The sequence below is a fragment of the Microcaecilia unicolor genome, chromosome 2 (genome assembly GCF_901765095.1).
Source record: "Microcaecilia unicolor chromosome 2, aMicUni1.1, whole genome shotgun sequence".
Classification (NCBI taxonomy): Eukaryota; Metazoa; Chordata; class Amphibia; order Gymnophiona; family Siphonopidae; genus Microcaecilia; species Microcaecilia unicolor.
The window spans coordinates 499,329,464-499,356,060 of record NC_044032.1 but is presented as its reverse complement, the minus strand read 5'-3'; the positions used below and the strand labels follow the sequence as shown (position 1 = coordinate 499,356,060).

General features: G+C 43.7%; 1 protein-coding gene across 2 annotated transcripts in view; it reads left to right on the top strand.

The window, feature by feature from the left end:
* The window catches only part of SORCS2 (sortilin related VPS10 domain containing receptor 2), a 1,538,136-nt gene that overhangs the window by 813,799 nt on the left and 697,740 nt on the right, over positions 1-26,597 (top strand). Inside the window, exons 1-2 of one of the 2 annotated variants that reach the window (XM_030191158.1) lie at positions 17,605-17,685; positions 18,050-18,149. In XM_030191158.1, the coding sequence (XP_030047018.1) occupies positions 17,684-17,685; positions 18,050-18,149 (102 nt within the window). In that variant the 5' untranslated portion in view covers positions 17,605-17,683. Of the gene's footprint in view, positions 1-17,604; positions 17,686-18,049; positions 18,150-26,597 lie in introns of those variants that run through there. The other variant, XM_030191157.1, reaches the window with a different exon arrangement.

The window sequence follows — 26,597 nt, the reverse complement described above, 5'->3', positions numbered from 1 at the left end:
TTGCTTTTTAACATCCAAGTGACAGCACTGATTAGCCAGTTAACCAATTAAGTTATGCACATTGTTACAGAATACGCTTTGATTTCCACACTGAAATAGAATCCTGGAGATAGTACTGAAACAGTGCTCACTATACTTCTATCTAACTTCAAAAGACTGGTGAGGCACAGGAAAGAAAATCATCATCCTACAATTTGATATGTCAAGTGCTTTTGATGTCATTGATCATAAAATACTGTTAACAGTATTAGATGACCTAGGTATTTGTGGAGTTATTCACAAATGGTTTGAGGGTTTTCTTAAATCTAGGACCTATACTGAATCTAATATTGTTATTCTATTGTCAATTTCTCTGTTTATGTATCCTACTTATACTATCGTACTCTCTGGTTAATTTGTTAACCACATTGAACTGGTTTTTAATGTGGGATAAAGTACCAATAAATAAATAAATTATTCTCAACGTTTACATATGAAACATGTTATTGTGAATGCCTAGTTTACTGAATTGCCCTTAGTGCTTTCTGTGATGGGGATATGCGAAGCGGGGGGTGGGGGGATGGAAGTGTTGTATGTTTATATTACATGTTGCATTGTAATTCACCTCAAGCCTCAGTGTGGTGAGATATGGCCTCAAATAAAATACATAAATAAATAACTCCACCTGAATGTATTCCTTTCGATCTGCTGGCCCTCAGATGTGGAATAAATTTCCTCAGGATACTGGAAAAGTGCAGGATTATCTGTCCTTTCAAAAGTCAGTAAACATTTCCCTCTAAACTAACCTAATTTTCACTGGTGGGTTGAATTGGCAGGTCGTCATATTAATTGAAGGCTTCATATCCTCTCTGAGATATCTAGCTAGCCATTAGTTGGGTCATTTTTTTCACATCACATGATTCTTAAAGTTGATGCACTTTTTTTTTTAAACAAGTACCTGGAATACTAATAAAATAAATGTGTGCTGATGAATGTGTATGCAGTATTGTGCTAAGGATGATTAACTTTCAAATTCCAGAATTACTGTGTTCTAGTAATAGTACAAGCCCTTCCTATATCTGAAAAAGACTTCTCAATTCTCTTCTGTTTCAGGTTGAAAGCCTGATTCACTAAAGCATAGTAACTCACACTATCATTAAAGCTGGATAACTCATGTGGGTTAATGAATTGGCCTCATTAAAATAATGGGGCCACAGCAGTTAACCCACATTAATGACAGTGAGAGTTACCACATGTTAGTGAATCAGCCTGTAAGTGATTCTTCTGTTTCTTGGGGAAATGTTTCCAGATGGTTTAATTTTGCACATACCACAAAATGAATGAACCGTACTCCTGTGTCAGGGTAATCTGGAGATGAGTTCAGTCTCATATTTACTGTCAAGGCTTGTCTCTACTTGCAGTGTGCCAAAGTAAACCTCCGTCTAAAACATAATATACATGGGCAGCATATTAAAATTTGCTTAGAAATTCTTTTCAATCAGGCCAGTGGCACCCAATAAAGCATGGACAATTTCTGCATCTTTCCACCAAAATTTCTTATCTTCTGATTGCATTTATTGGTCATTGAGGGTCTTTTCCTCCAACACACATTATAGAATAGTTACTTAATACCAACACTTCTATTAATAATGCTGTTCTTGTGATTTTTTTTCTTTACTACAATGCCTGATTTTGTTGAATTGAGCTTTTTAATAGTGGGACTGGGAATGTCCCAGATATCACACCTTCTTTCTTTGCAACACTTCTATCAGATTCATGAACCTGGTGTTTTTCTGGTGTAGCAATATTATAGTTTTAAATAGTTTCCAGTGGATGAGAAGTGCTGTCTTATTGTGCTTTTTTCCCCTCTGTGGGTCTTCCAACATCACCACATACCCAGCTACAAAGGGCCAAATTCTATATATGGCCCTGAAAAAAATGAGTGCTAAGAACTATTCTATAAATGATGCTTCGAGTTGGACACCATTTGTAGAATATTGCTTAGGACTGAGATCTGTGCCTTTTAGGTGTGGGGATTTACACCAACTGAAAATCCCACGCTTAAATTAGGTGTGGATCTGGCATATTCTGTAGCACTGCATGCAAATCCCTGGAACGCCCATGCCCTGCATGCCTAATGCTCCTTTTTTGATCCATGCACAAGAATTTACTTGCGCATCTTTATAGAATAGTGTGTAGCAAGATGCGCACGTAAATTCTAATTATTGCCAATTAGAGCTGATAATTATTTTTTAGCTAATTGGGTTGTTACTCAAATTGTGCATGAAAATTGCTCACAATTCTGTGCGCCATATAAAGAATCTGGGGGAAATGTGTGACCATTTCCAACAGGATTGGATTTTCAACTCTCACTCCTCTATTTTTCTACTGCCCGATCCTGACTCCTATGATGTATAATAAATCTAAGAGAAATGTGAGTAATTACAGAAACATAGGATATTTCTTTATGTACAAAATTAGGACTAAGAGATCACAAAATATAGTTATTTGCACAAGAACCTGAACAAAAAATACCTATAAGTATAAATTGATAAATTTACCATACATTATAAGGTTCAAAGTTTTTGTTTTGAAGCTGGAGTCAGAGTTGGTACATTTTTACCAACGCCGACTCCACCAAAAATTGCTTCCGACTCCGTGATTCCAACTCCACAGCCCAATCAAAATGTACCATGAGTTAAAATGTCAAGTTTCAGTAGAAACACTGATTAAACAACACTGTAGGACAACAAAGCAGGGAGAGAGAGAGAGAGAGAGAGAGAGAGAACCTAGCATAATTCAGTTATACAAATGAAAAATCACTTTGAAAAATCACTTGTATACCACTTTGCGATCCTGTACGAACAGTGGTTAATCATATGTGTGTGGTGTAATTTTATAAAGTAGGCAACTAGCATTTACATGTAGATGTTTAAAGTACTGATACTGAAAACTGTTGGAATTCTAAAAGCCCACTTTGAGAACTTCAAAAGACCTCAGCCGTGCTGCTTAATGTGTGCAAACTTATGTCATCAAGTCTTATGCACCACCTTCTTCATCGGTCTTTATAATTCGATTCTTAATAACGTCTTAATCCAATTACTTTTTCAATCTTAAATATAGACACTTATCTTTGTTGGCTCAGGGGTCAGATTGTCCAACATGACTCATGTTTCGCTAGTTGCTTTCTCAAGGACGTAACCCCTAAAGATTAGCCTGATGCATCATGTCGACCATGGCTAAAAACAACAGCATGCTGGCCTACAGGCCATGCAATTTGTCCAACAATACCTCTAATGTTTTTTGATGTCCCTATTTTTCCTGTTGACAAGTTCAAGTTTCTAGTAGTCTGGTTGGATGCAAAGCTAACCTTCTCTCCGCAAATTTCGTCAGTCATCAGAGCTGGTTCTTTGCTCTTCAGAAACTGAGATCAGTTTGCAGTTAATTAAGATTTGAGTCCCTGCACACACTATTTCATGCCTTTGTTGGCTCGCACATAGATTACTGCAATATAGTTTACTCTGGGGTGTCGAAAACTGAATTAAAATGATTGCAGACATTACAGAACATCGCAACAAGGATTCTTTGTCCTGTCTGTCAACTGACCATGTGAACTTCTACACACATATCCAGAATTGTCTTATAATATTTGCTTGCTACACCATTATCATGTTACCCAATATCCTTATGTAATACTAAATGTATATTCACTTATATATTTCCACCATTCATGATGTATTGTAAGCCACATTGAGCCTACAAAGAGGTGGGAAAATGTGGGATACAAATGCAATAAATAAATAGATCTCCTTATTAAACTTCACTGGTTACCTTTCGAATATCATGTGAAATTTAAGATCCTATCTTCAGCGTTTAAAGCATTTCAGAAAGGCACTCCTGATTACCTTGCTACCTTAATTACTCCATATATCCCAAAACGTAATAGTCGATCATTTAATGATCAGAGAATGTCCTGCCCAGCTGTGAAAGGCTTATTGGGAGTCTATACGAAGAGGTGCTTTTTACTTTGTTACCCCATTTTTATGGAATGCACTGCCTATTTCCCTTCAATCTGAGACCTCTTCCCAGCAGTTTAAGGTTGAGCTCAAAACTTATTTTTTAATCTGGCATTTGAAGGTTTCCTAAATAACAGATCCTAGATTTTCTAAATGTCTATTCATGCGGGGTTCTCTGTGCTAGGGACATGCTTGCAGTCAGTTGTTGCAGAATATAATTGATAGAAATAATAATAATAATTGTGGAAATCATGTATGCTTGTTAACTGTCCTATATGATTATGCCATTCCTTTTCCATTTGAATAGTTTTATTGTGTCCTGTGTTGATTTGCTTTTTTTTGATAAAGGCAGTTTTAGCAAATTTAAATAAATGATAAACAAATAAAATTAAATTTTGGTATTTCTTTTAGTTAGGGAGGGAGGGTGGAGATGCGATTTTGGTCCCACCCACTTTGGTCTCGGGCAGTGGCGTTCCTAGGGGGGCGGACACCCGGGGTGGCGCCCCGACCCCCCCGGGTGCAGCACCCCCCCCCCCCCCGTTGCAGTGTGGACCCCCCTGGGTGCACGCCGCTGGGGGGGGTGCCGCAGCGCGCACCTGCTCAGAGTTCCCTGACTTCGCGTGTTCGCTGCAGCTCCCTCTGACCCAGAACAGGAAGTAACCCCCCCCCCTTGGTACGCCACTGGTCTCGGGCCCACCCTAAATCGGTAGGCTACGCCATTGGTTATGTTCATATCTCCAGAACATAGGCACCCATTCTTATAAAGGAAATCTAGAGGAAACCAAAACTCGTAGCCAGCTTGTGATGAAAAAGTTTTAAAAAATAATTTAAGCAACAACTAGTAATACGCATTTGCCTTACAAACAATCTCCAGTTTACATGTTTTTATTTTTAAGACTCCATCCTTAACATTGAAAATAAACAAGTTGGGCCAGCTCAGTTGCAGTGCTGTGCAGTAAATCATCCTTACTAATTTATAATAATAATAATTATTATTATTTGTTACATTTGTATCCCACATTTTCCCACCAATTTGCAGGCTCAATGTGGCTTACATAATACTGTAGAGGCGTTCACCATCTCCAACAGGGAAACAAATACAAAGTTATTATGGTCGAAGAAGATTCATGTGTTATAGACAATTGGGGATTCGTACCGAGGAGAAGTTATACAATGTCTGTTTCAGGCTTTGGTTTTGTTACATATTTTTTTCCTTCTACGGATGAAAAAAAATCACTTTTGGGCATAGCGTTGTAATTTATTTCAGTTTATTTTTGGGGAGGTTATAAGAATAAAAACAGACTAAAAATTTGCCTTATTTCTAAGATTAATATTTACTACAGATTTGGTCACTTGTCACTGCAAGCTAGTTATGCATGTTTATTAGTTATATTCTGCATTAACCAAAGTGGATCACAGAGCCAAAATATATTTAATATATAATCAAATAGGAGTCAAGATAGTGTCCTGAAGAGAGTGGCAGGAAGCTGTGTTGCTCTTTCCTGGTGTTGTGTCAAGCTATGGGGAAGAGATGTGGGAAGACCTGCGCTTAACCTTCTTTGTAGGCTTCTACTTCCTGGTTGCAGATGACTATTCCCACAGAGGTGAGCGTGGCATAATTGGGAGCAATTATTGTGGCTTCTGCTGTTGCTATTGAAGAGGCCGTAGCTGCGGAGTCTCTCCCCAAGGAGGGGGTTGAGGAAGGAGTCCGTGGAGATGCTTCTTTCTCTCCCGGGTTGTTGATGCCATCTCAGATATCTTCTAGATAGTCTCTGGGTTTGGACAAACCAGCAGCTATTGATTTGAATTCAATATGGAAGGTTCTTCAGGGCCTGGATAGGTCCCTTAAGGCACTTTCTGTTCAGTTTTCTTAATATAATGAAGATTTCTCCTTACAACTTGTGTCCCAGACTCATTTTTCCTCACAACTTGTGTCTCAGACTCAGGCACACAGTATGTATTCCACCAGATTAGGACAAGGAGCTGCCGTGGTATTTGAACATGGGCCCTTCTGGTGATATGCTGACTATCATGTTCTAATCTACAACAGTATTCTATTGAAACAACTGTTTATACAGTAGTACTTTGTATGATGGTGGCAATGGTATCACTGGTATCCATATCTGTCAAATGAGAGGACGACTGTTAGATTGATTGACGTGCTCAAAAAATGAACTTAAATGGAAAGATTTATCATCTCATTAAATCTGGAGGTAAAGAGAAGAAATATGGCCAGATGGATTTCTGCTAAGATCGGGAGGGGGAGCTGGTGGTTGGGAGGCGGGGATAGGGCTGGGCAGACTTATACGGTCTGTGCCAGAGCCGGTGGTGGGAAGCGGGACTGGTGGTTGGGAGGCGGGGATAGGGCTGGGCAGACTTATATGGTCTGTGCCAGAGCCGGGGTTGGGAGGCAGGGGAGGTGAGGATAGTGCTGGGCAGACTTATACGGTCTGTGCCTGTGCCAGAGCCGGTAGTTGGGAGGTGGGGCTGGTGGTTGGGAGGCGGGGATAGTGCAGGGCAGACTTATACGGTCTGTGCCCTGAAGAGCACAGGTACAAATCAAAGTAGGGTATACACAAAAAGCAGCAAATATGAGTTATCTTGTTGGGCAGACTGGATGGACCGTGCAGGTCTTTTTCTGCCGTCATCTACTATGTTACTATGTTATTATGTTACATTGTACACACTTACCTGATCTTATTAAAGCATTTTTTAAATTCTATACACTGGTATACTTTAAACATGATCTCCAAAGCCTGTTTAACCATTTCAGATTGCATATTTGTATGGAATAAGATCTTCCAAACAGTCTGCTGATACTGACAAATGTGTTTCTGTATCAATTCATTCAACATCCTCTGGAAAACAACCACTACAAGTGATATCATTATAGATAAGCAACTCCCACGTGTGGCTGACAGGTTTTTCTTCTGAATTCAAGCTCTTCAGTACAAACAATTACAGTGCTGTTTGTTCTAGTCATTAAGTTATTGCCAGTGTATCTATTGCAGAAGAGCTTCCATTCAGGTAAAGAAATATCTGAGAACAGTATTGATAGATACATTTTGGGCCTTTTGTACCCCTCTTCATTGCCTCAGGTTCCTAAAGTTTTAGCTTGTTACTATGGTTGCACTGTGTCCTGACAGTGGCCCTAATGTGAATGTAGTAACAAGTAACCGCCAGAAATTATTTACAAGTGGGTAAAACTGTAGGATGCAGTTCCTTCAAGGAATTCTCCTTTGCTGACTTTTATGTTGAAGTTTCTTTATTCAGTTTTCAAAAGAACCAACAGTAAATGGGCTATTCAGTCTCTCATATATCATAAGATACTCAATATACCCAATGTAATCCTTTGCTGACTTTTAAATGTTACTGTGAAAAGTGTAGTTTTTTCTACCTCCTTAATAAAACTGTCTGACTCTTTCTGTGCTAAGTATGTTATTTTCTGAATCACCTTTTTTATGTATACTATGGAGGTCTGCTCATGGTATGTGTGGCTGTAGAAACATAGTCAAACATGGCTCTTTGGTAAAACATTTTCCTCTCGTTCGTTATACTTGTCCCCCATGTTGGTCAGGTGGCCACCACAGTAAAGTTCTTTATTTAGATAGGATCTTGTTGGATCATAGGTTTTAGAATCCAACAATGGTTTCTGAAATATTAGTTCGTACAGAGCACAGGCCCTAATGAACTCGGGTAACCAACACATTTTTTTAAATGTTCATATCTCTTTATTGAATCTTAAACACTCATAAGAATACAACATTGCAAACCATTGTGTTATGACATAATACATCTCGTCCCTATGACAAAAATAACTTTGGTAGATTACTAATTTTTCATCTATTTTCCCCCTTCCCCTCCCCATTTTCCTTAAACTGGCACTGAGCCCTAAGTGTACAGTCTTATAGCTGTTGGTTCGTTTGGCCATCAGTCATCATTTCCGTAGCATTGGGCTTGAGCCTCGTTGAAGGCTGAGTCATGCATACTAAAGATTTTTTTTTTTTACAGCTTTAATGAATCTTAACCACCCTGCTCATATGTCTGTGTATCATTTGATGAGGTGTGACATGTAAGATCCATAAATGGAGTTATTGGGCCTAGAAGATATGTACCTGAATATGTGTATGTGTATGTATTATGTATGTATCTATATCTTCCTTTCTCCGAGGACAAGCAGGCCATGTTTCTCACAATTAGGTAATGTGATCCCACGTTGCCCAGTCTGGAGCTTTTAACAAGCTTCAAAAGAGCTTTTGTGGGGCTCAAGACATGCTCTACTGAGCATGCATGAGTGCCTTCCTGTCCACTGTAAGAGGACAGTTATCGCAGTTGTTCTTCTACCATAGTGAAGGGTGGCCAACATTTTGTCCTGCTCTTCATAGATTGGTTTGAAGAGCTTGCTGAGTGCCTTTTGGCATTTTTTTGTGCACTATTTTTGGTTCAGGTTACCCCTTCCTTTATTGTTTTTAGTCTTTTATTCCTGTTTTATAGGTTTCTTTTAGGGTTATCCATCGATCAAAAGGATTAACCGCATGATTAATCATGATTAAAATTTTTAATTGTGTGGTTGATCACATGATCCAAATGTAAAAGAGTTGAAATAAATTTAGCATGCACACATGGAGGCATGGAGGCGTATTTTCAAAGCACTTATACTTGCAAAACTTTGTAAGTCTAAGTGTTTTGAAAGTGAGCCCCATAGTTTACTTTTTTTTTTTTTAATTGATCCTAAACATTCAGCCAATAACTTTGATTCCATCTCCTCCCTTGCCTTTCCTTCCCTGGCACTATCTCCTCCCTTCCCTCCATCCATGATTACCATTTTTTCCTTCTCTTATTTTCTCCCCTCGCTTCTATGGGCACCATCTCCCTTATTTGATTCTTCCATCTCCTATTTCTAGCATCTGTCTCCCCCTCTTCCCCGAGGTCTCCATCTTTCTTTCTCTCATTCTTCTTTTTTTTTCTCCTGGCAGCTCTTCTTACTTCTCTGGCACATCTCTCTCTCTTTCTCTCTCTAGCACACCCTTACCTTGTATCTCTCACTCTTCTCTTTCTCCTGCCATTGCCCCTCCTCCCACGCATCTTTGGCTCTGCTCCTGTTTTTCTCGCCGCCGCTACAGCTGCCCCCTCCGCCTCGCATCTCTGGCTCTTCTCCTGTTTCTTCCACTGTTGGCCCTCCTTCCCTGAATCTCTTGCTCTTCTCTTTCTGCTGTTGCCACTGCTGCCACTGCCACGCCTCCCCCGCATCGCTTGCTCTTTACTTCTTTCTCCTGCTTTTGCCCCCTCCTCCCCCGCATCTCTGGTCTTCTCTTTCTGCTGCTGCTGCCGCACACCCCACCCCCAGTGCAGTCCGTATCTTTCTCCCTTTTTTTTCTGCTGGCAGTGCAAACTCTTCTTAGCTCTACAGCAGCCCCCTCTGCTCTGCAACTCTTCCTCCCTGCTCCTCACAGCTGCTGCAGTGAAAGCATACTGTGTCGCCGGTGCCAAAGCCTCTCTATAACAGGAAGTTCTACCTCCTCTGACAGAACTTCCTGTTTCAGAAAGAAGCTTGCAGCCGGGAGACATGCAGCGTACTTTCAGTCCAGTGGCTGTGAGAACCAGGTAGAAGGAGTTGCAGAGGAGAGGAGTATGCCGGAGAAGAAAGAAGAAGTACAGGCAGAGCAATGCTGGATGTTTAAAGGTGGGGGAGAGAGAGAGGCGCTAACTTGCGTTAAAAATTTTAGCATGAGGTAAACATTTAATGTGTTAATCGCATTATTAATGTGCTAAATGCACAGCCCAGTGACATGGAAAAAATATAGTTTCTTTATATTTGTCGTGTCACTGGGCTGTTTTTAGGCCTTGACTTCAGCTGCATTCTTTCATGGTTTTTGTCTTGGTTCCTTGCCCCTTTTTTGGCACCATAGCATCATTTGATTTGGCTGCAGAAGTTTTCCCTTCCATGTTCATGAAAGTTCCCAGTGGCTTTAAGCACTGTACCCACTGCAATTGGACCATCTATAATAAGGACACCTATTCTCGGTGTCTTCAGTGTTTAGGGCCCGACTATAACCTTGCTAACTGTCTCCTCCATCTTCATATGAAGAAACAGACCCAGTTAGCCAGAGAGGCTCAACGAAAAAGCATTTTTGGAGCCAGGTCCAATTGCTTGACATCGGCATTGGCATCCAGGTCGGGTACTTCACCAACAGCAGGAGAGTCTGGATGCATGGCTGTTAGGCTTGTGGACACTGGGAGCAGTGGTGCATTGAGATAGTCTCCACCCGCCTCGATGCCAGCTGCTGTGCAGGGCCCCTGGGACCAGCCAGAGTCGGACCCAAACCCACTGCAACGTGGGGATTCAACGTTGTCCTCTTTGGCAACGAGGAGCCTCAATGATTGACTTTGGGTGAAGGCCAAGAAATATCGGCATCGATCCCCCTTGACACATGGTGCCGGGAGCTCCAGGGTGTTGAGGGATTCAGCATCTGAGAAGCGTCGGTGCCAGGAGGACTGCTCCCCCTCCATCCAGGAGATGCCGTTGCATCGGTCTCCCAGCATCCAGGACCAAGCTCCTGTCTTGGCCCCAGCAGTTCTGCAGCCTGTCTCTGAGCTGGTGTCCCAGCCTTTCATGATGTGGCTGCTTGGTGGCTTATTGCAATGGTGCCCATTGGAATCGAGGGTGCATGCGCTTACCCTGCCTCCCATTGCAGTCTCACTTGGCCCTCAGCCAGCGGTGTGACCTCTGATGCTGGTGTCATGTGCAACCCTGATGTTGACTGCTGCCCAGGCTGGTATTCCCTAGACGTTGGTGGAGGAAGCTTCACCGGAGTCAAGTTGGCCAAGCAGCAGAAGGCGTGTCGTAAGTTCTTGGCCAGGGGCGCATACAACATTTTTGATGTAGCATCTAGGATCTCTTCCCAAAGTATAACAATGCATAGACTCTTGTGGCTGCATGTTTCTGACTTGGAACCAGCGGTTAAGCAAGGTTGGCGAATAACCTTTTTAGAGAGAAGGTTGAGGAGGTTGCTGACCAGATCAAAAAACATACTGGGTACCATCTTTTCTCTCCCGCCAGGCGCCTTCTGCATCAGCCTTCTCATGTCTTTTGGAAGTTGAGAAAGGGGTGCCTGCTACTCTCAGAGGTGCAGGTATGCCACCTCCTCTCGTCAGCCTCTCAGGCTCAGCCCCAGCATGCTTGTTCCAGTGATAAGTGTGCGCCTAAGGCCCCTACTGCTCCCCAGTGAAAGCAGGGGATAAGCTTTTATCTGGCTGAAGCAGAGCATAGCCGCTGTCAAAGTGCCCTTGTTGGATGACTTGCCGGTCAGGGGGGAGGCTGAAGTTTTTCCACGAGAGGTGGCCCCTTATAACCTCCAACTGGTGGGTTCTCCAAATAGTCCATTTTGGATACGCCCTAAATTGGCATCAAAACATCCAAATTGCCCACAGAGAGCTCATTACTTCAGCTCACAGCACAAGCAGGTACTCGCAGAGGAACTTTCAGCCCTTCTGAAGGCCCATGCAGTCAAGCCTGTTCCACCAGGGGAAGAAGGTTGGGGATTCTACTCCAGGTACTTCCTTGTGCAAAAGAAGACAAGGGATGTGCCCCATCCTAGACCTAAGGGCCCTGATCAAATTCATGGTCAAGGAAAAGTTCAGGATGGTTTCCCTGGGCACCCTTATCCTTGTGATTCAGGAAAATGGCTATGCTCTCTGGACATAAAGGATGCATATATGCACATTCCAATACTTCCAGCCAACCAGGAATAGCTGTGATTTTGGCTAGGAACACATCACTTCCAGTACCGCATGACGTCCTTTGGCCTTGCATCAGCTCCCAGGGTATTTACCAAATGTCTAGCGGTAGTTGCAGAGTTGCTACACACATTGGGAGTCCATATCTCAGTGATTGGCTGTTGAAGAGCACATCAGAGAACAGTGCTTGGGAGTCCATACAGAGGACTATTTCGGTGCTTGAACTACTAGGGTTCGTTTTAAACTACCCCAAGTCCCCATAGTCACCCTGCCCAGAAATTGGAATTTATTGGAGCCTTGCTTGATATGCAGAAGGTTTCAGCCTTCCTCCCAGGGCTGAGAGCAGACATTCTAGTCATACTGGCTTCTCAGGTTCGAGCCTCTCAGCAAGTCATGGTTTGGCAGATGTTGAGGTTATTGGGCCACATGGTGTCCACAGTTATGACATGCCTTCACATGAGAACTGCCCAATGAACCCTGGCTTTTCAGTAGTGCCAAGCCACAGGAGGTCTGGAATATGTTTTTCAAGTGTTCCCGGAGCTTGCTCACTCTCTGCTGTAGTGGACCATTCGATCCAGTTTGACTCTGGGACTTCCATTCCAAATTCCTCAGCTACAAAAAAGTGCCGACAATGGATGCATCTCTCCTTGGTTGGGGAGCTCATGTAGATGGGATTCACACTCAAGGTGCTTGGTCTGCCTAGGAAAATGATCTCCAGATCAATCTCCTGGAGGTTTGGGTGATCTGGAATGCTCTAAAGGCTTTCAGAGCTTGGCTGTCTTAGCAAATTGTACTCATTCAAACGGACAATTGGGCTGCCATGTATTACACCAAAAAGCAGGTGGGCACCAGATCGTGCCCTCTGTGTCAGGAGGCCATCCGGATGTGGTGTTGGGTTCACCAGCATCCAAAATATAGAACAGGAAAAGTTCTCTACGATGACGAATCACAGAAGGCAAAAGTAGAGACTAATAGACGATTCACCACTGGAGACGTGAGTCCAACAGTCTTTATTATATCAGAGATAACGACCCGACACAGGCCGTGTTTCGACGCTTTTCCACTGCTGGACTGGGTGGATAGAGGGAAGGGGAAAGGAGGGCCACTGGGCATGGGGGCAGGGGAGAGGAGGGTCACTGCTGGACTGGGTGGATAGAGGGAAGGGGAAAGGAGGGCCACTGGGCATGGGGGCAGGGGAGAGGAGGGTCACTGCTGGACTGGGTGTATAGAGGGAAGAGGAAAGGAGGGCCACTGGGCATGGGGCAGGGGAGAGGAGGGTCACTGCTGGACTGGGTGGATAGAGGGAATGGGAAAGGAGGGCCACTGGGCATGGGGGCAGGGGAGAGGAGGGTCACTGCTGGACTGGGTGGATAGAGGTAAGGGGAAAGGAGGGCCACTGGGCATGGGGGCAGGGGAGAGGAGGGTCACTGCTGGACTGGGTGGATAGAGGGAAGGGGAAAGGAGGGCCACTGGGCATGGGGGCAGGGGAGAGTAGGGTCACTGCTGGACTGGGTGGATAGAGGGAAGGGGAAAGGAGGGCCACTAGGCATGGGGGCAGGGGAGAGGAGGGTCACTGCTGGACTGAGTGGATGGAGGGCAGGGGAAAGGAGGGCCCCTGGGCATGGGGACAGGGGAGAGGAGGGTCACTGCTGGACTGAGTGGATGGAGGGAAGGGGAAAGGAGGGCCACTGGGCATGGGGGCAGGGGAGAGGAGGGTCACTGCTGGACTGAGTGGATGGAGGGAAGGGGAAAGGAGGGCCCCTGGGCATGGGGACAGGGGAGAGGAGGGTCACTGCTGGACTGGGTGGATGGAGGGCAGGGGAAAGGAGGGCCACTGGGCATGGGGACAGGGGAGAGGAGGGTCACTGCTGGACTGAGTGGATGGAGGGCAGGGGAAAGGAGGGCCCCTGGGCATGGGGACAGGGGAGAGGAGGGTCACTGCTGGACTGAGTGGATGGAGGGCAGGGGAAAGGAGGGCCCCTGGGCATGGGGACAGGGGAGAGGAGGGTCACTGCTGGACTGAGTGGATGGAGGGCAGGGGAAAGGAGGGCCACTGGGTATGGGGACTGGGGAGGGGAGGGTCATTGCTGGACTGAGTGGATGGAGGGCAGGGGAGAGGAGGGTCACTGCTGGACATGGGTGGATGGAGGGCAGGGGAAAGGAGGGCCACGGCATGGGGGAAGGGGAAAGGAGGGTCGCTGGGTATGGGGACAGGGGAGAGGAGGGTCATTGCTGGACTGAGTGGATGGAGGGCAGGGGAGAGAAAAGAAATGCTGGACATGGATGGAGGGGAGGAAAGAGTGAGGAAGGAGATGAGATGAGGGAAAAGGAAGAGAGGAGAAAAACTGCACATGGATGAAGAAAATAGGCAGAAGCTGAGGACCAGAAATGAAGAAGAAAGGAGGAAAGTAAAGAAATAAATGGAAAGGAAACCCTGGAAACTGAGTTAAGAGGACAGATAGCAGCAGAATCAGATACTGGACCAGCATGATCAGAAAAACAGTCACCAGACAACAAAGGTAGAAAAAAATCATTTTATTTTCATTATAGTGTTTGGAATATGTTCACTTTGAGAATCAGGTGCTCAACATTAAAAGTTTATATTTACTTATTTATACCCCCCCCCCAGGCTCTCTCCCCGGCTATAGCCAGCTCTGCAATTTGGGGGGGGGCGCAGAGGGGGACCGGGGGGGAGAGCCTGTTCTTAAACATTTACCAGCACACCACTGCCTGCCGCCAAACCCGCTGCCTCTCCAATTCAGTGGCTATCCATCGGCAAACGAACACTGGTTATTCCCAAAAAAGCCAGCTCTTGCTCCCTTCCTTCCTCCATATTAGCATAATTTGCATATGCTAATATGCCCCGCCCCTTCCTTTGCCCCCCCAAATGAAACAGTCAAACTACGCCTATGCCCACAGATCTGTTGAGTGTGGGCACCCCCTCAGTGGATCTTTTTGCCACTCACATGAATCACAAAGTCCTTCAGTTCTGTTCCAGGCTTCAGGCGTACAACAGACTAGTGTCCGATGCCTTCCTTCTTCATAGGTGCACAAGTCTTCTATATACATATCCTCCTATTGCTTTCGTGGGGAAGACTTTGCTGAAACTCAAGCAAGACCGAGGAACCATGATTCTGATCACACCTTGCTGGCCTTGGCATATCTGGTTCCCTCTTCTTCTGGAGTTATCCTTCGAAGAACCGTGGAGATTGGAATGTTTTGCGACCCTCATCACACAGAATGAGAAGTCTCTTCTGCATCCTAGTCTGTGACCCTCATGGCCTGGATGTTGAAAGCCTAGAATTTGCTTCCTTGGGTCTTTCAGAGGGTGTCTCCTGGGTCTTGCTGGCTTCCAGGAAAGATTCCACTAAGAGCTGTTACTCTTTCAAGTGGAGGAGGTTTACCATCTGGTGTGAGAGCAAGGCCCTAGATCCCCTTTCTTGCTCTAAACAGACCCTGCTTGAATACCTTCTACACCTAACCAAGTCTGCTCTCAAGATCAAGTCTGTAAGGTTTCATCTCAATGCAATTAGTGCTTATTATCAATGTGTAGAGGATAAGCCTATCTCTGGACAGCCTCAGTTGTTCACTTCATGAGAGGTTTGCTTTTGTAAAAGCCCCCTGTCAATCCCCCGCCTGTGTCATTAGACCTCAGCGTCATTCTCACCCAGCTGATGAAAACTCCTTTTCTTGGTGGCTGTTACTTCACCTCATAGAGTCAATGAGCTTCAGGCCTTAGTAGTGGATGCACCTTACACTAAGTTTCATCACAACAGAAACTGCGCTTACTAAAGTCTCCAATGACCTATTACTGGCTAAATCCAGAGGTCAATATTCCATCCTCATTCTTCTTGATCTTTCCGCTGCTTTTGACACTGTCGATCACAGCATACTTCTCGATACCCTGTCCTCACTTGGTTCTCTTCTTACCTCTCCCTCCCCACCTTTAGTGTTCACTCTGGTGGATCCTCTTCTACTTCTATCCCTCTGCCTGTCGGCGTACCTCAGGGTTCTGTTTTTGGTCCCCTCCTCTTTTCTATCTACACTTCTTCCCTTGGTTCATTAATCTCATCCCATGGCTTTTCCTACCATCTCTATGCTGATGACTCCCAAATCTACCTTTCTACCCCTGATATCTCACCTTGCATCCAAACCAAAGTTTCAGCGTGCTTGTTTGACATTGCTGTCTGGATGTCTCAACGCCACCTGAAATTAAATATGACCAAAACCGAGCTTCTCATTTTCCCCCCCAAACCCACCTCCCCGCTCACCCCGTTTTCTATTTCTGTTGATGGCTCTCTCATTCTCCCTGTCTCCTCAGCTCGAAACCTTGGGGTCATCTTTGACTCTTCTCTCTCCTTCTCTGCTCATATCCAGCAGATTGCCAAGACCTGTCGTTTCTTTCTTTACAACATCCGTAAAATCCGCCCCTTTCTTTCCGAGCACTCTACCAAAACCCTCATCCACACCCTTGTCACCTCTCGTTTAGACTACTGCAATCTGCTTCTTGCTGGCCTCCCACTTAGTCACCTCTCCCCTCTCCAGTCGGTTCAAAACTCTGCTGCCCGTCTCATCTTCCGCCAGGGTCGCTTTACTCATACTACCCCTCTCCTCAAGACCCTTCACTGGCTCCCTATCCGTTTTCGCATCCTGTTCAAACTTCTTCTACTAACCTATAAATGTATTCACTCTGCTGCTCCCCAGTATCTCTCCACACTCGTCCTTCCCTACACCCCTTCCCGTGCACTCCGCTCCATGGATAAATCCTTCTTATCTGTTCCCTTCTCCACTACTGCCAACTCCAGACTTCGTGCCTTCTGTCTCGCTGCACCCTACGCCTGGAATAAACTTCCTGAGCCCCTACGTCTTGCCCCATCCTTGGCCACCTTTAAATCTAGACTAAAAGCCCACCTCTTTAACATTGCTTTTGACTCGTAACCACTTGTAACCACTCGCCTCCACCTACCCTCCTCTCTTCCTTCCCGTTCACATTAATTGATTTGATTTGCTTATTTTTATTTTTTGTCTATTAGATTGTAAGCTCTTTGAGCAGGGGCTGTCTTTCTTCTATGTTTGTGCAGCGCTGCGTATGCCTTGTAGCGCTATAGAAATGCTAAATAGTAGTAGAAATAGTAGTAGTAGTCCTCTGCACATACCCTAAGGTGCAGTTCCATCTGAACCAGTCGATTGTCTTGCCAACATTCTTTCCTCGACTTCATGCCCATCCTGGCGAGAGCGCCTTTCACACCTTAGACTTCAAGCGAGCATTGGACTATTACATGGAGCGGACTGGGCTCCACAGACAGTCCACCCAGTTGTTTGTTTCTTTTGATCCCAAGAGGATGGGGGGTGGGGGTCGCCATCTGGAAACGCACAACCTCTAATTGGCTGACAGATTGCATTTCTTTCACTTATGCCTAGGCTTTGCTGCCCCTTGATGGTCATGTCAAAGCTCCCGCTGTTTGTGGTCTAGAATCCAACTCCACCCCCCCTAGGCTCATTTTATTCTGCTCCAGTCTGCATTCTCTCTCAGTTTGTATATAGTTTCAGGTTAATCTGAGTTCTGTCCTTACCACTGCTTGGTCTAATTGACCAATAGTTGTTGTTTTCGATGAGCCTAGATGTGAGAATTATGGCCTGCTTATACTCAGAGAAAGCGAAGATACTTACCTGTAGCAGGTCAATGGCAGATTGCATTTATATTCTCACAAACCCTCCCACCTCTCCTTGGAGTTGTCTCCTATTTTTTCTTTTTATGCTGTAATATTTAACTGCATTAACCACGCTCTCGCAGTGGGTAGGAAAACATTCACTAATGTATAGTGGAGTGTGTCTCGAACTCCACAAAAACTCTTTTGAAGCTTGGTAAAGGCTCTGAACCAGGCAACATGGAATCGCGTTACCCAATTGTGAGAATATAAGGCCTGCTATCCTCGGAGAATACCTGCTACATGTAAGTATTTTCACTATATCTAGCTATCATAATTATATATGTATAAGATTACCTAAATTAAGACCTTCACTTCTGGTTAACGCTGCAGCTTAATGTTTGCAGATTCTGGAGATGGTAATGTAGAATTGTTGAATAATGAAAGCTCTCTGATTTTGATTGTGCATGAGTTTTGAGTTAACTTTTTATTAAAAAGAGCATATCACTGATTAAAGGAAGGCATGTTTCATTGTGCAAGTATATTTGAAGTTCTTAGGGAGAGGAGGATATAGTGGATGCTGTGGATGGGCAGACTGGATGGTCCATTTAGTCTATATCTGCCATGATGTTTCTATGTTTCTTCTAAGCATATTTAAATTTCTTTCAGGTCCTCAGACTATGGGACTTCGTACACAAAACTAAATTTGCTGCCTGGGATCACTACAGTCATTGATAATTTCTATATCTGTCCAACCAACAAAAAAAAGGTATGTGACAAAGGATAATTACTCAAGAAGCTCTGAAAAGCCCTCAGTCTAGTTACTGTCTGGTACTGCAATCTGCATTTGAATAATCTTTGAACTTCTCAAGCTATCTGCTCAATCTAGCAATGAGTAGAAGTTTTTGTGTAACATTTTGACACCTATTAGATTACTTTTCAGCGTCACTAATATTTAGAGCCACCATCTAGCCCTCTTTTTTTTTTTAGACCACCCTGAGTCAACCTTGATTTTCCCCTGTTGCACGCATGAAGTTTAGAAATACATGGCAAAAGTACACACATGCAGTGGGGTAAAGGCAGGACTAAATCAGACTTCTCTGCAAAATATAATGGCAATCAGTAGATTGTGCTGATACTCTTGCATTAAAGCTCAGGGTAAACCATCTCCTCTGTGTAAGAGGTGGGATTATTAGGAGGCAAAAATGACCCACCTGCTTCTTTTGTTTTGACTTGCAAATTGATTGTTGGTAAATACTGAGAACATAAATTAACTGGTTTCTTAGTCTGAATATGTGAATATTTGATGAATATTCATTGTTGTTATCTTGAAAACCAGACCTCTTTGTGTCTTTCAAGGACCAGAGTTCTCTGCCCTTGAATTAACTGAAGAATTAGATGTTCTTTTACCACTAGCAAATAGAAAAATAAAAATGTTGTTGTGTAATAGTTCCTTGTCAAGGCCTGAGATCAGAAGTAAATGGATGCATACATATAATGTGATTGTTTTTTCCCACTTAATTGTATTGGATATATTAATCTAAAATTTTAACTATGTTGTGGGGCATGGCTCCAAGGCCAGTGTTGGAACTCTCAGGATATAGCCACACACAAGGACTGCAAGTAGAACAGATTTATTGAAATTCAGAATAAGGGTTTTCCAAGTCTATTCTCCTCACAGGTAGGATACTTTAACCAAACAATCACTTGGAGCTTTACTATAGTTCCATTGAGCATTATCCCTGACATGCTCCACAGTTCATATGCTACTCTCCCCTCTTGCTTCATGGTCTCTGCAGCCTGTCCCAGACATGGCTTTCACAGGTTAAGTACACAGTCACTACTTCTTCACGCCAAGATTCCTGTAGTCTCTCTTTCTCCAACACAGCTTCATAGGTTTAGTCAATACTGACTCTACAGATTTTTTAGGTTCTGAGGAAACTTGTCCTACCTCACTGAAGCCTCTGCTTCTGACAAACACAGGGTAGCAATCTCTTCCGAGGACCGGTCCTCTTCCACAGCCAACAGGAACACCCTGGGAGGATTCTTTCATGTGGGGGTCTCTCCTTTGGAGACCTCTTCACTGAACTGTTTTGCCAGCAGGGCATTTAACCACCTCCCTGCCTGAGCCTTAATTCTGTGACTCAGCAGGTTGACCAGAACAAAAGTAAATCTGACTAACATGGTAAATTAATAATGCTGCTTGCAAGCCACCTCACAAGCAGCATTAATCCAGCAGCCCAGGAGCAACAGGCCTCAAAGCTGTAGTCCAATGCTCTTGGGCTGCATCATCCATGGGTTGCAGTTCTGTCCCCTTAACCCCCCCCTCAGTGATCACACCCCTGAATAGCCCCCCCCCCCCAAGCAAACCCCCCACCCTTGTGGTCCTACTTCATTCCCTGGTAGTTTATTGGGTGCCCGGGCAGGAACAATCTGCCTATCTGCACTGTCACACAAAATGGTGCTCCTAGTGGTAATCTTACGGTACTACCACTAGGGTTCATGGGTCAGTATAACACACCTCTTCAAAACAGAGCTACTACATGCTCTTGGGAAGAATTATTGCACAAATCCACATATTGACACCACATTATGTCATCTTAACCAATATAGTTTTTATTGAGAATACATAAAATAGTTATGCATCAAAGAGTCTCTTCAAACATTACGCCATATCTCAAGTTTTAATATTGGTATGGAAATGGACATGCTCCAAAGTGTTGACATTCTTCTCAGGGTCATTGCTATCCTTCTTGTGGTTTTTCTAGCCAATGAGCACCACAGGTATTCAAAGGTTTGTACATAAACAGCCCTATTTTCTAAGAGGGCACAGCCTCAACCCCTGGGGAATTGGGAGGACTCTCCCCAGAAATAGACAGCAGACTTCCACAGTCCTCCTCCTATATCCTCTGTTTTGTGAGAAGAAAGTTTTCACAGGGTTTCTGCAAGACAGATGAGGCATGGAAGGACATTAATGATAGAGAAAAGGAGATGATTGAGGAAACATAAATCTGCTTTTAAAGATAAATCTGCCTTTCTTTATTCAAAGCAAATGTACTTCCAAGCAATTGTGCATACGATAGGGCAAAGGTTTTTGCTATAATCAGTATTGTTATTTTGGTCCAGTACTATTGTAGACATTCAGAGGCTCAAGACTGAAGTTGCTAAGCCTCAAAAGGGTTTTTGAGTTGACCAGTTGTTTTAGTTCGAGTGCCAAGCTCATTTCTGTAAGTTCTGAGGCAGTAGTAGTCCATGTAGGGTAGCCATCTTTCTATGCTATAGAAAAATTGTAGAGGGAGGAATAGTTAGATGCTGGTGTTCTGAGTCCGAGTGGCATGTCCCTTGCATCTCTCTATGTCTCCAATAATGTCCTCTCATACTGCCCTTCAGAAAATTTTAATGATACAGAACATAGATGGTTCTAAATATGCACTTGATGTCAATTGTTTTCTCTAATGGAATTTCCTGTTCTCCTTTGACCTCTTCTCCTGCAATGTAATAGGTGTCCAGTTCACTCTGCACTAACAGGTAACCTCTATGTACATAACTCTTGGAAATCAATAGGAGGAGTAAAGAGGAAAAAAAAGAACTAAGCATACTCGGTTTAGCATCTTCATACTATTTTGCTTCCCTTTGATAACTTAACACGCTCACATTATTTAAGCCATGCATTTCTGGTTTTCTGTGCATGAGAATAGAATGATCATGTTATTGTGAAACGTTTTACCTGTATAGTCCTTTGGTAAGGTCATATAAATGTTGTTTAGTATAAATTTTATTCCAAAGTCTCCTAAATCTTAAATGGGTATGTGTACTCCAGACCTTTCAAAGCCAGTTGAATTTCCAGGAAGATAGATTTGCCTATACAATATCTCCAAGATTAAGCTCACACGCATCCTGTAAATCGGCTGCGGGGGTCACCAGTACGTTTGGGTGTGCATTTGTTAGTGCACCTTTAAAAGAGTTTAGGGGGCAGTTCTACAATATGGCATCTCGATTTAGGAACCACAATGGGGCATGCTTAGTGTTACTTCTATAAAGGCTGCAGGATATTCCTAAGCCATTATAGAATACTAGCATAAAAGATTATTGGTATGCGAAAACTTAGGCACGCCAATTTACAGAAGGCCAATGGCTGATGTAAGTTGGCACCTTAGTGCACCATGCACTAAGTGTTCTATAAGATTGTCACATCTTAAAGTGACATGTCTATGCCCCACATGTTTGCTCCCTTGCAGTTATACACTAACCCCCGGATTTTATAAATGATGCTTTAAATTGTGCATGCACATTTAGGTGCAATTTAATTTCATAATGGCCAATTAACACCAGTAATTGGGCCCTAGCAATCAATTAACAGGGCTAATTAGCATTAATTAAAATCTGTGAACATAAATTTACACGTGGATCAAAAAAGGGGATGAAGCCATGGGCAGATCAAGAGCATTCCTGCAATTTATGCATGTTGTTATAGAATAAGGGTGATCCGTGCCTGATATAGGCATAAGGATTTACACCAGGGTTTAGCTGGTGTAAATAGTTGCACCTAAAAGTATTTGCGGAATGCAGCGCTAAGCACTATTCTATAAATGGCACTTATCTTTGAGCACTGTTTATAGAACAGCAATAAATGCTATTTTTTTCGGCGCCAGTCTTTCGGCGCCATTTAGAGAATTTACCTCTAAGGGTGTAATTCTATAGAGAGTCAATTAAATGCCTAATTTTAGGCATTCAAATGGAAGTTAACAAAAATTAGGTACCAAAACGGAGAAAATGGCAGTTAGGCACTTAAGTGCACGTAGGCATTATTCTATAACTGGGCCTCTAAGTGTTCTAGTGTGTAACTGCAAAGGGGGCGTTGACATAGGAGGAGCATGGTGAATCATGGGTATTCTATTTTAGCACACATTTTATTGAATACTGTCAGACATCTAACTGCTGCATTTAGACACTCACATTTACAGCTGCCATAGAGCAGATATAATTGGTGACGCCTAAATTTAGGTGCCTAATTGCTGACTTACATTAGTATTTTTTTATAATGCATTAGGCACTCAAATTTGCTGTTTTAGAATACTAGCTTAGTACCTACATCGGATGTTTTTAAGTCCTCAGGGCACACCCAGCCAGTCGGGATTTGAAACTCCAGACTGGCTGGGTGTGCCCTGAGGACTGGGCTGAAAACCCCTGGCCTAGATTTTGTGCAGTTAACTTTTAGCTCCCTTTATAGAATTGCACCTTAAGTGTTTTCAGCACGTACCTTATAAAATAATGCCTAGAACTTACGTAACTGTCAATTAGTGGAGTGGAGGAGTGGCCTAATGGTTAGTGCAGCAGGCTTTGATCCCAGGACCCTAGCTTCGGTTTCCACTGCAGCTCCTTGTGACCTTGGGCAAGTCACTTAATCCTCCCTTGCCTCAGGTACAAAAACTGAGATTGTGAGCCCTCTAGGGACAGAGTAAGTACCAGCTTATAATGTGTGTTTGTTCTCCGCCTTGAGCTTCATGGTTAAGCAGATTTAAATGTCTAAATTAAATTATTGGTACCAGTGATGCTAATTGACTGTTACGTAAGTGCTAGCAATCCATAACCTATGCATGTATTTGGCACTTACTATTAGGCACCAGCCTATGGAACTGCCCTTTTAGTGCAGACTAAATTGATATACAGTACAGTCTCGATTATCTGATTTTTGCTAATCCAACCATTCAGCATATCTGACATACCTCCTCCCCCCCCCCCCCCCCAGTAATGTCATCGCATTTATTTCTATTAAAAATCTTTGTTTTAGAACAATTTTTGAAAATTGGAAACACTATGTCTTTGTTTATGCAGTTTGACGGGTTTATGCAGTGTTTTCCGTATTATCTGACTTTTTACTTATCCGACAACGGGTCAGCACCATTTACGTTGAATAATCAAGACTGTACTCTAATATGTACTAATCGACTTAGTGTGCCTTAATTCGTTGGTTAGTGTATCTTAAATCAATTTAGCACACACTAAAAATTACCTGTTAAAATAAATGTGTGAAATTAACTAGAAAAAACCTGAACATCAGGAAGAATTTGTGATCAAATGTAAACTAACCAAATTTGGGGACGTTCTGTTGTCCAGATTGGAAGTCTGCTTTGGAAATGTGGTTAACGTGTGAATTTTGAGAGGCTGAATATGTTTGTTTGTTCTCCTGAGCGTTTCAGAGTTGGTGTTAGTTCACAAGGAATCAGAAGTAATCCGCTTGATACCACAGTCATTTTAATATATAGTCTTTTATAAGTTTTATATAGATTTTACCAAATAGCACAAAGTTAGCAAACAAGTTTATACATCCAACAGAAGTCTCTTGAGGCAGGCCACTTTCGGCCAAAACACAACTCGTGTTGAGTCCTGGATGTTTTGAATAAAGCTTCCTTACATTGGATATCATCTGCTGTTTTATTTTTTTTTGTCACCTTCGCTGTGTTTGGTTCGTTTATTTGGAACTTGATATACTGCCTTTCACAACCAATCAAAGATATTCACAATAAAATTAACAAATGAAGGAAAGGACACCAATTTCAATAGGACAGAGGACATAAAACAAAACAAAGCAGTAGGGAAGGGGAATAGAAGAACAGGCGGGGGAATGCAGAGAAGACTGACTGATTGACTGACTGCCAGCCAAGACTTGGTTAGCAGTCACCTACACATCCTAATAATTAAGAAATGTCTGGGCAAAGAGCTGCGCTTTAAGGAGACAGTGGAAGCGAAGGAGCAAAAGTTCAGCTTTCAGGGCAGAAGGTAAAGAGTTCCAGAGAAAAGGGGTCAAACAAAAAAACGCAGAAGCACGTGTGGAATTCAGCACAGTGAACAGATGGCACAAAAAGATGAGATTCGAAAGCCAAACGAATTGCACGCGGAGGGAGTAATGAGACTGCCAAATACGGAGGAGTACCTAAACGGAGGGCCTTGAAAGTAAATTCTTATGCCGTTCTTAAAGGTGAAGAAGAAACAGCAAAGCTAGTTTAACTCGGTCTGGAGTTAGCAAGTGAATGATGGTTTGTTTTAAGTTTTATACTGTATGTTTCTATGCTGAGTAAACCACAATAAGAGGTCTGCTTTGTACCTATATTTTGTAATTCATACAGCACCTATCCATGGTATAATACAGGTTTGGTGAATGCTCAGTAGAGGACTTGCTCACAATCACAAACTGGATGGGAAAAGTGGGATTTGAAACTTGTTTTTTGGGTTGTCCCTTTCTGAGCTCTTATCTCTAGTCACCTGTCAGCTTCTGGTTCTATGGCTGGATTAGAATATGAGAATGATCAGCTGTCTTTCAAGCACAATGGTGTTAGCCATTGCATATTTTTGTGTGTATATGTCTCTGGCTTACTTTTTGCTGATAATGTTAAATTAACTTTGAAATTTGAAACACATCCCAGCTCATATGAATGGATTGAAGTTGTTTCTCAGACCTGGAGAGATTATGTAGTACATAATTCTAATTCAGGGTTATTTTTCACCCACAGATGCAGCCAGTGCTTTTGAAGTATTTCTCTGCTCTGGCCATTATTATGCTCCTTAGTTGTTACCAGTGGCATAGCAAGGGCGGGGCGGTGGGGGCGGTCCGCCTTGGGTGTCAACGGGTGGGGGGGTGCGCCGTCCACCCCCCCCCTCGGCATGGCACGGCAACCCCCCTGGCATGGACCCCCCCTGGCGCAGCGCCTCTCACCCCCCCATCCGACAGTCCCCACCTGCCTATCAGCTGAGCTCCGTGCACCCGGCACCTCGAATCTGCAGCGCTGCTGACTGTAAAAGAAGAAAACCATCTCGTCGTTGGCCCTTCACTCACAGTGTCCCGCCCTCGAGGAAATAGGAAGTTACATCAGAGGGCAGGACTCAGTGAGTGAAGGGCCAACGACGAGACGGTTTTCTTCTTTTACAGTCAGCAGCGCTGCAGATTCGAGGTGCCGGGTGCACGGAGCTCAGCTGGTAGGCAGGTGGGTACTGTTGGGGGGGGATTGAGGGGCGCTGCACCGGGGGTCCACGCCAGGGGGGTGCTGTGCCACGCCGGGGGGGGGGGGCGCCGTGTTGCACTGTACCCGGGGGGGGGTGCGCACAGCGGCGATCCGCCAAGCACGGAACGCCACTGGTTGTTACTGTAAACCACCAGCATATGAGCAGCCGACTGACAAGATATATCTTTAGTTATACCATGATCCTCTGCAGTGATGAAATCTTGTTATCTTTCAGGTTCAGTTTCATTTTCAGCAGATCATTACCTCTAACTCTTGTGGGATAGTTTTGTAGCTAAAAAGGCATGTGATAATACTATTGTGTTACTGTCCATTCTTTGTATAATTGTGTTTCAAATTAATTTGAAATGTATTTCAGCTGTTTCAAATATTCATTTGAAGTGAATTTTACCTCTGTTTTATATCACTTATCTTTCATCAACCACTATGTCTTCAACTATCTCTGCTTTTCCCCTCTTCTCACATCTTTCATGTCTGTCCTCACACTCTTCGACCTGCCCTCCTTGATTCTCATTCATATCACCCCTTTACTTCCTTTCTATCTCATTTCCCTCAATTATCTTTTCCAGTGCATTTTTTCTAGCGAAAAAGGTGCCGGTACTCAAATGCTAGGCCACCCTTCAAGGGTGGGATGATCACTGAGGGACCCTCCTCACAACAGCCAGGCCCCCTGCAACCAGTCACAGAATCTATGACAAGGCAGAATTTGTATGTAGAGCCTGTCATCATTTTCATAGTCTTACCAACCTTATCCTATTTGGCAAGGTAAGATTATTAGGAAAAAACGCAGTCACATATTCTGGGCAGCCTGATCAGGCCCTTTTGTTGGGGGGCTAACTTGTCAAGGGTTATATTGTGGGCAGGCCGTTTTGACAGTGGCTGTTATGTCAGGGACTATTATGTTGGGAGCTTTTTTTTGTTTGGAGCTTTTTTGTCGGGGCCATTTTGTCGAGGCTATTTTGACCAGGTACCTGTGTTTATATGTATGGACCCATGTGTGTGTCAGTCATTGGTGTAGTTTTCTGTGGGAGTATTGGGCAGGTCATATTAGTGGTGGGGGAGGGGGACAATTCAGCATCAGCACCTGAAGCATCTGGGGAGGCACTACCCCAGACCCCTCCAAACTACACTTATGGTGTCAATGGATTTATATTTATATGTGTGTGCACAATGTTTGCATGTATGTGTCTGTGAATGTA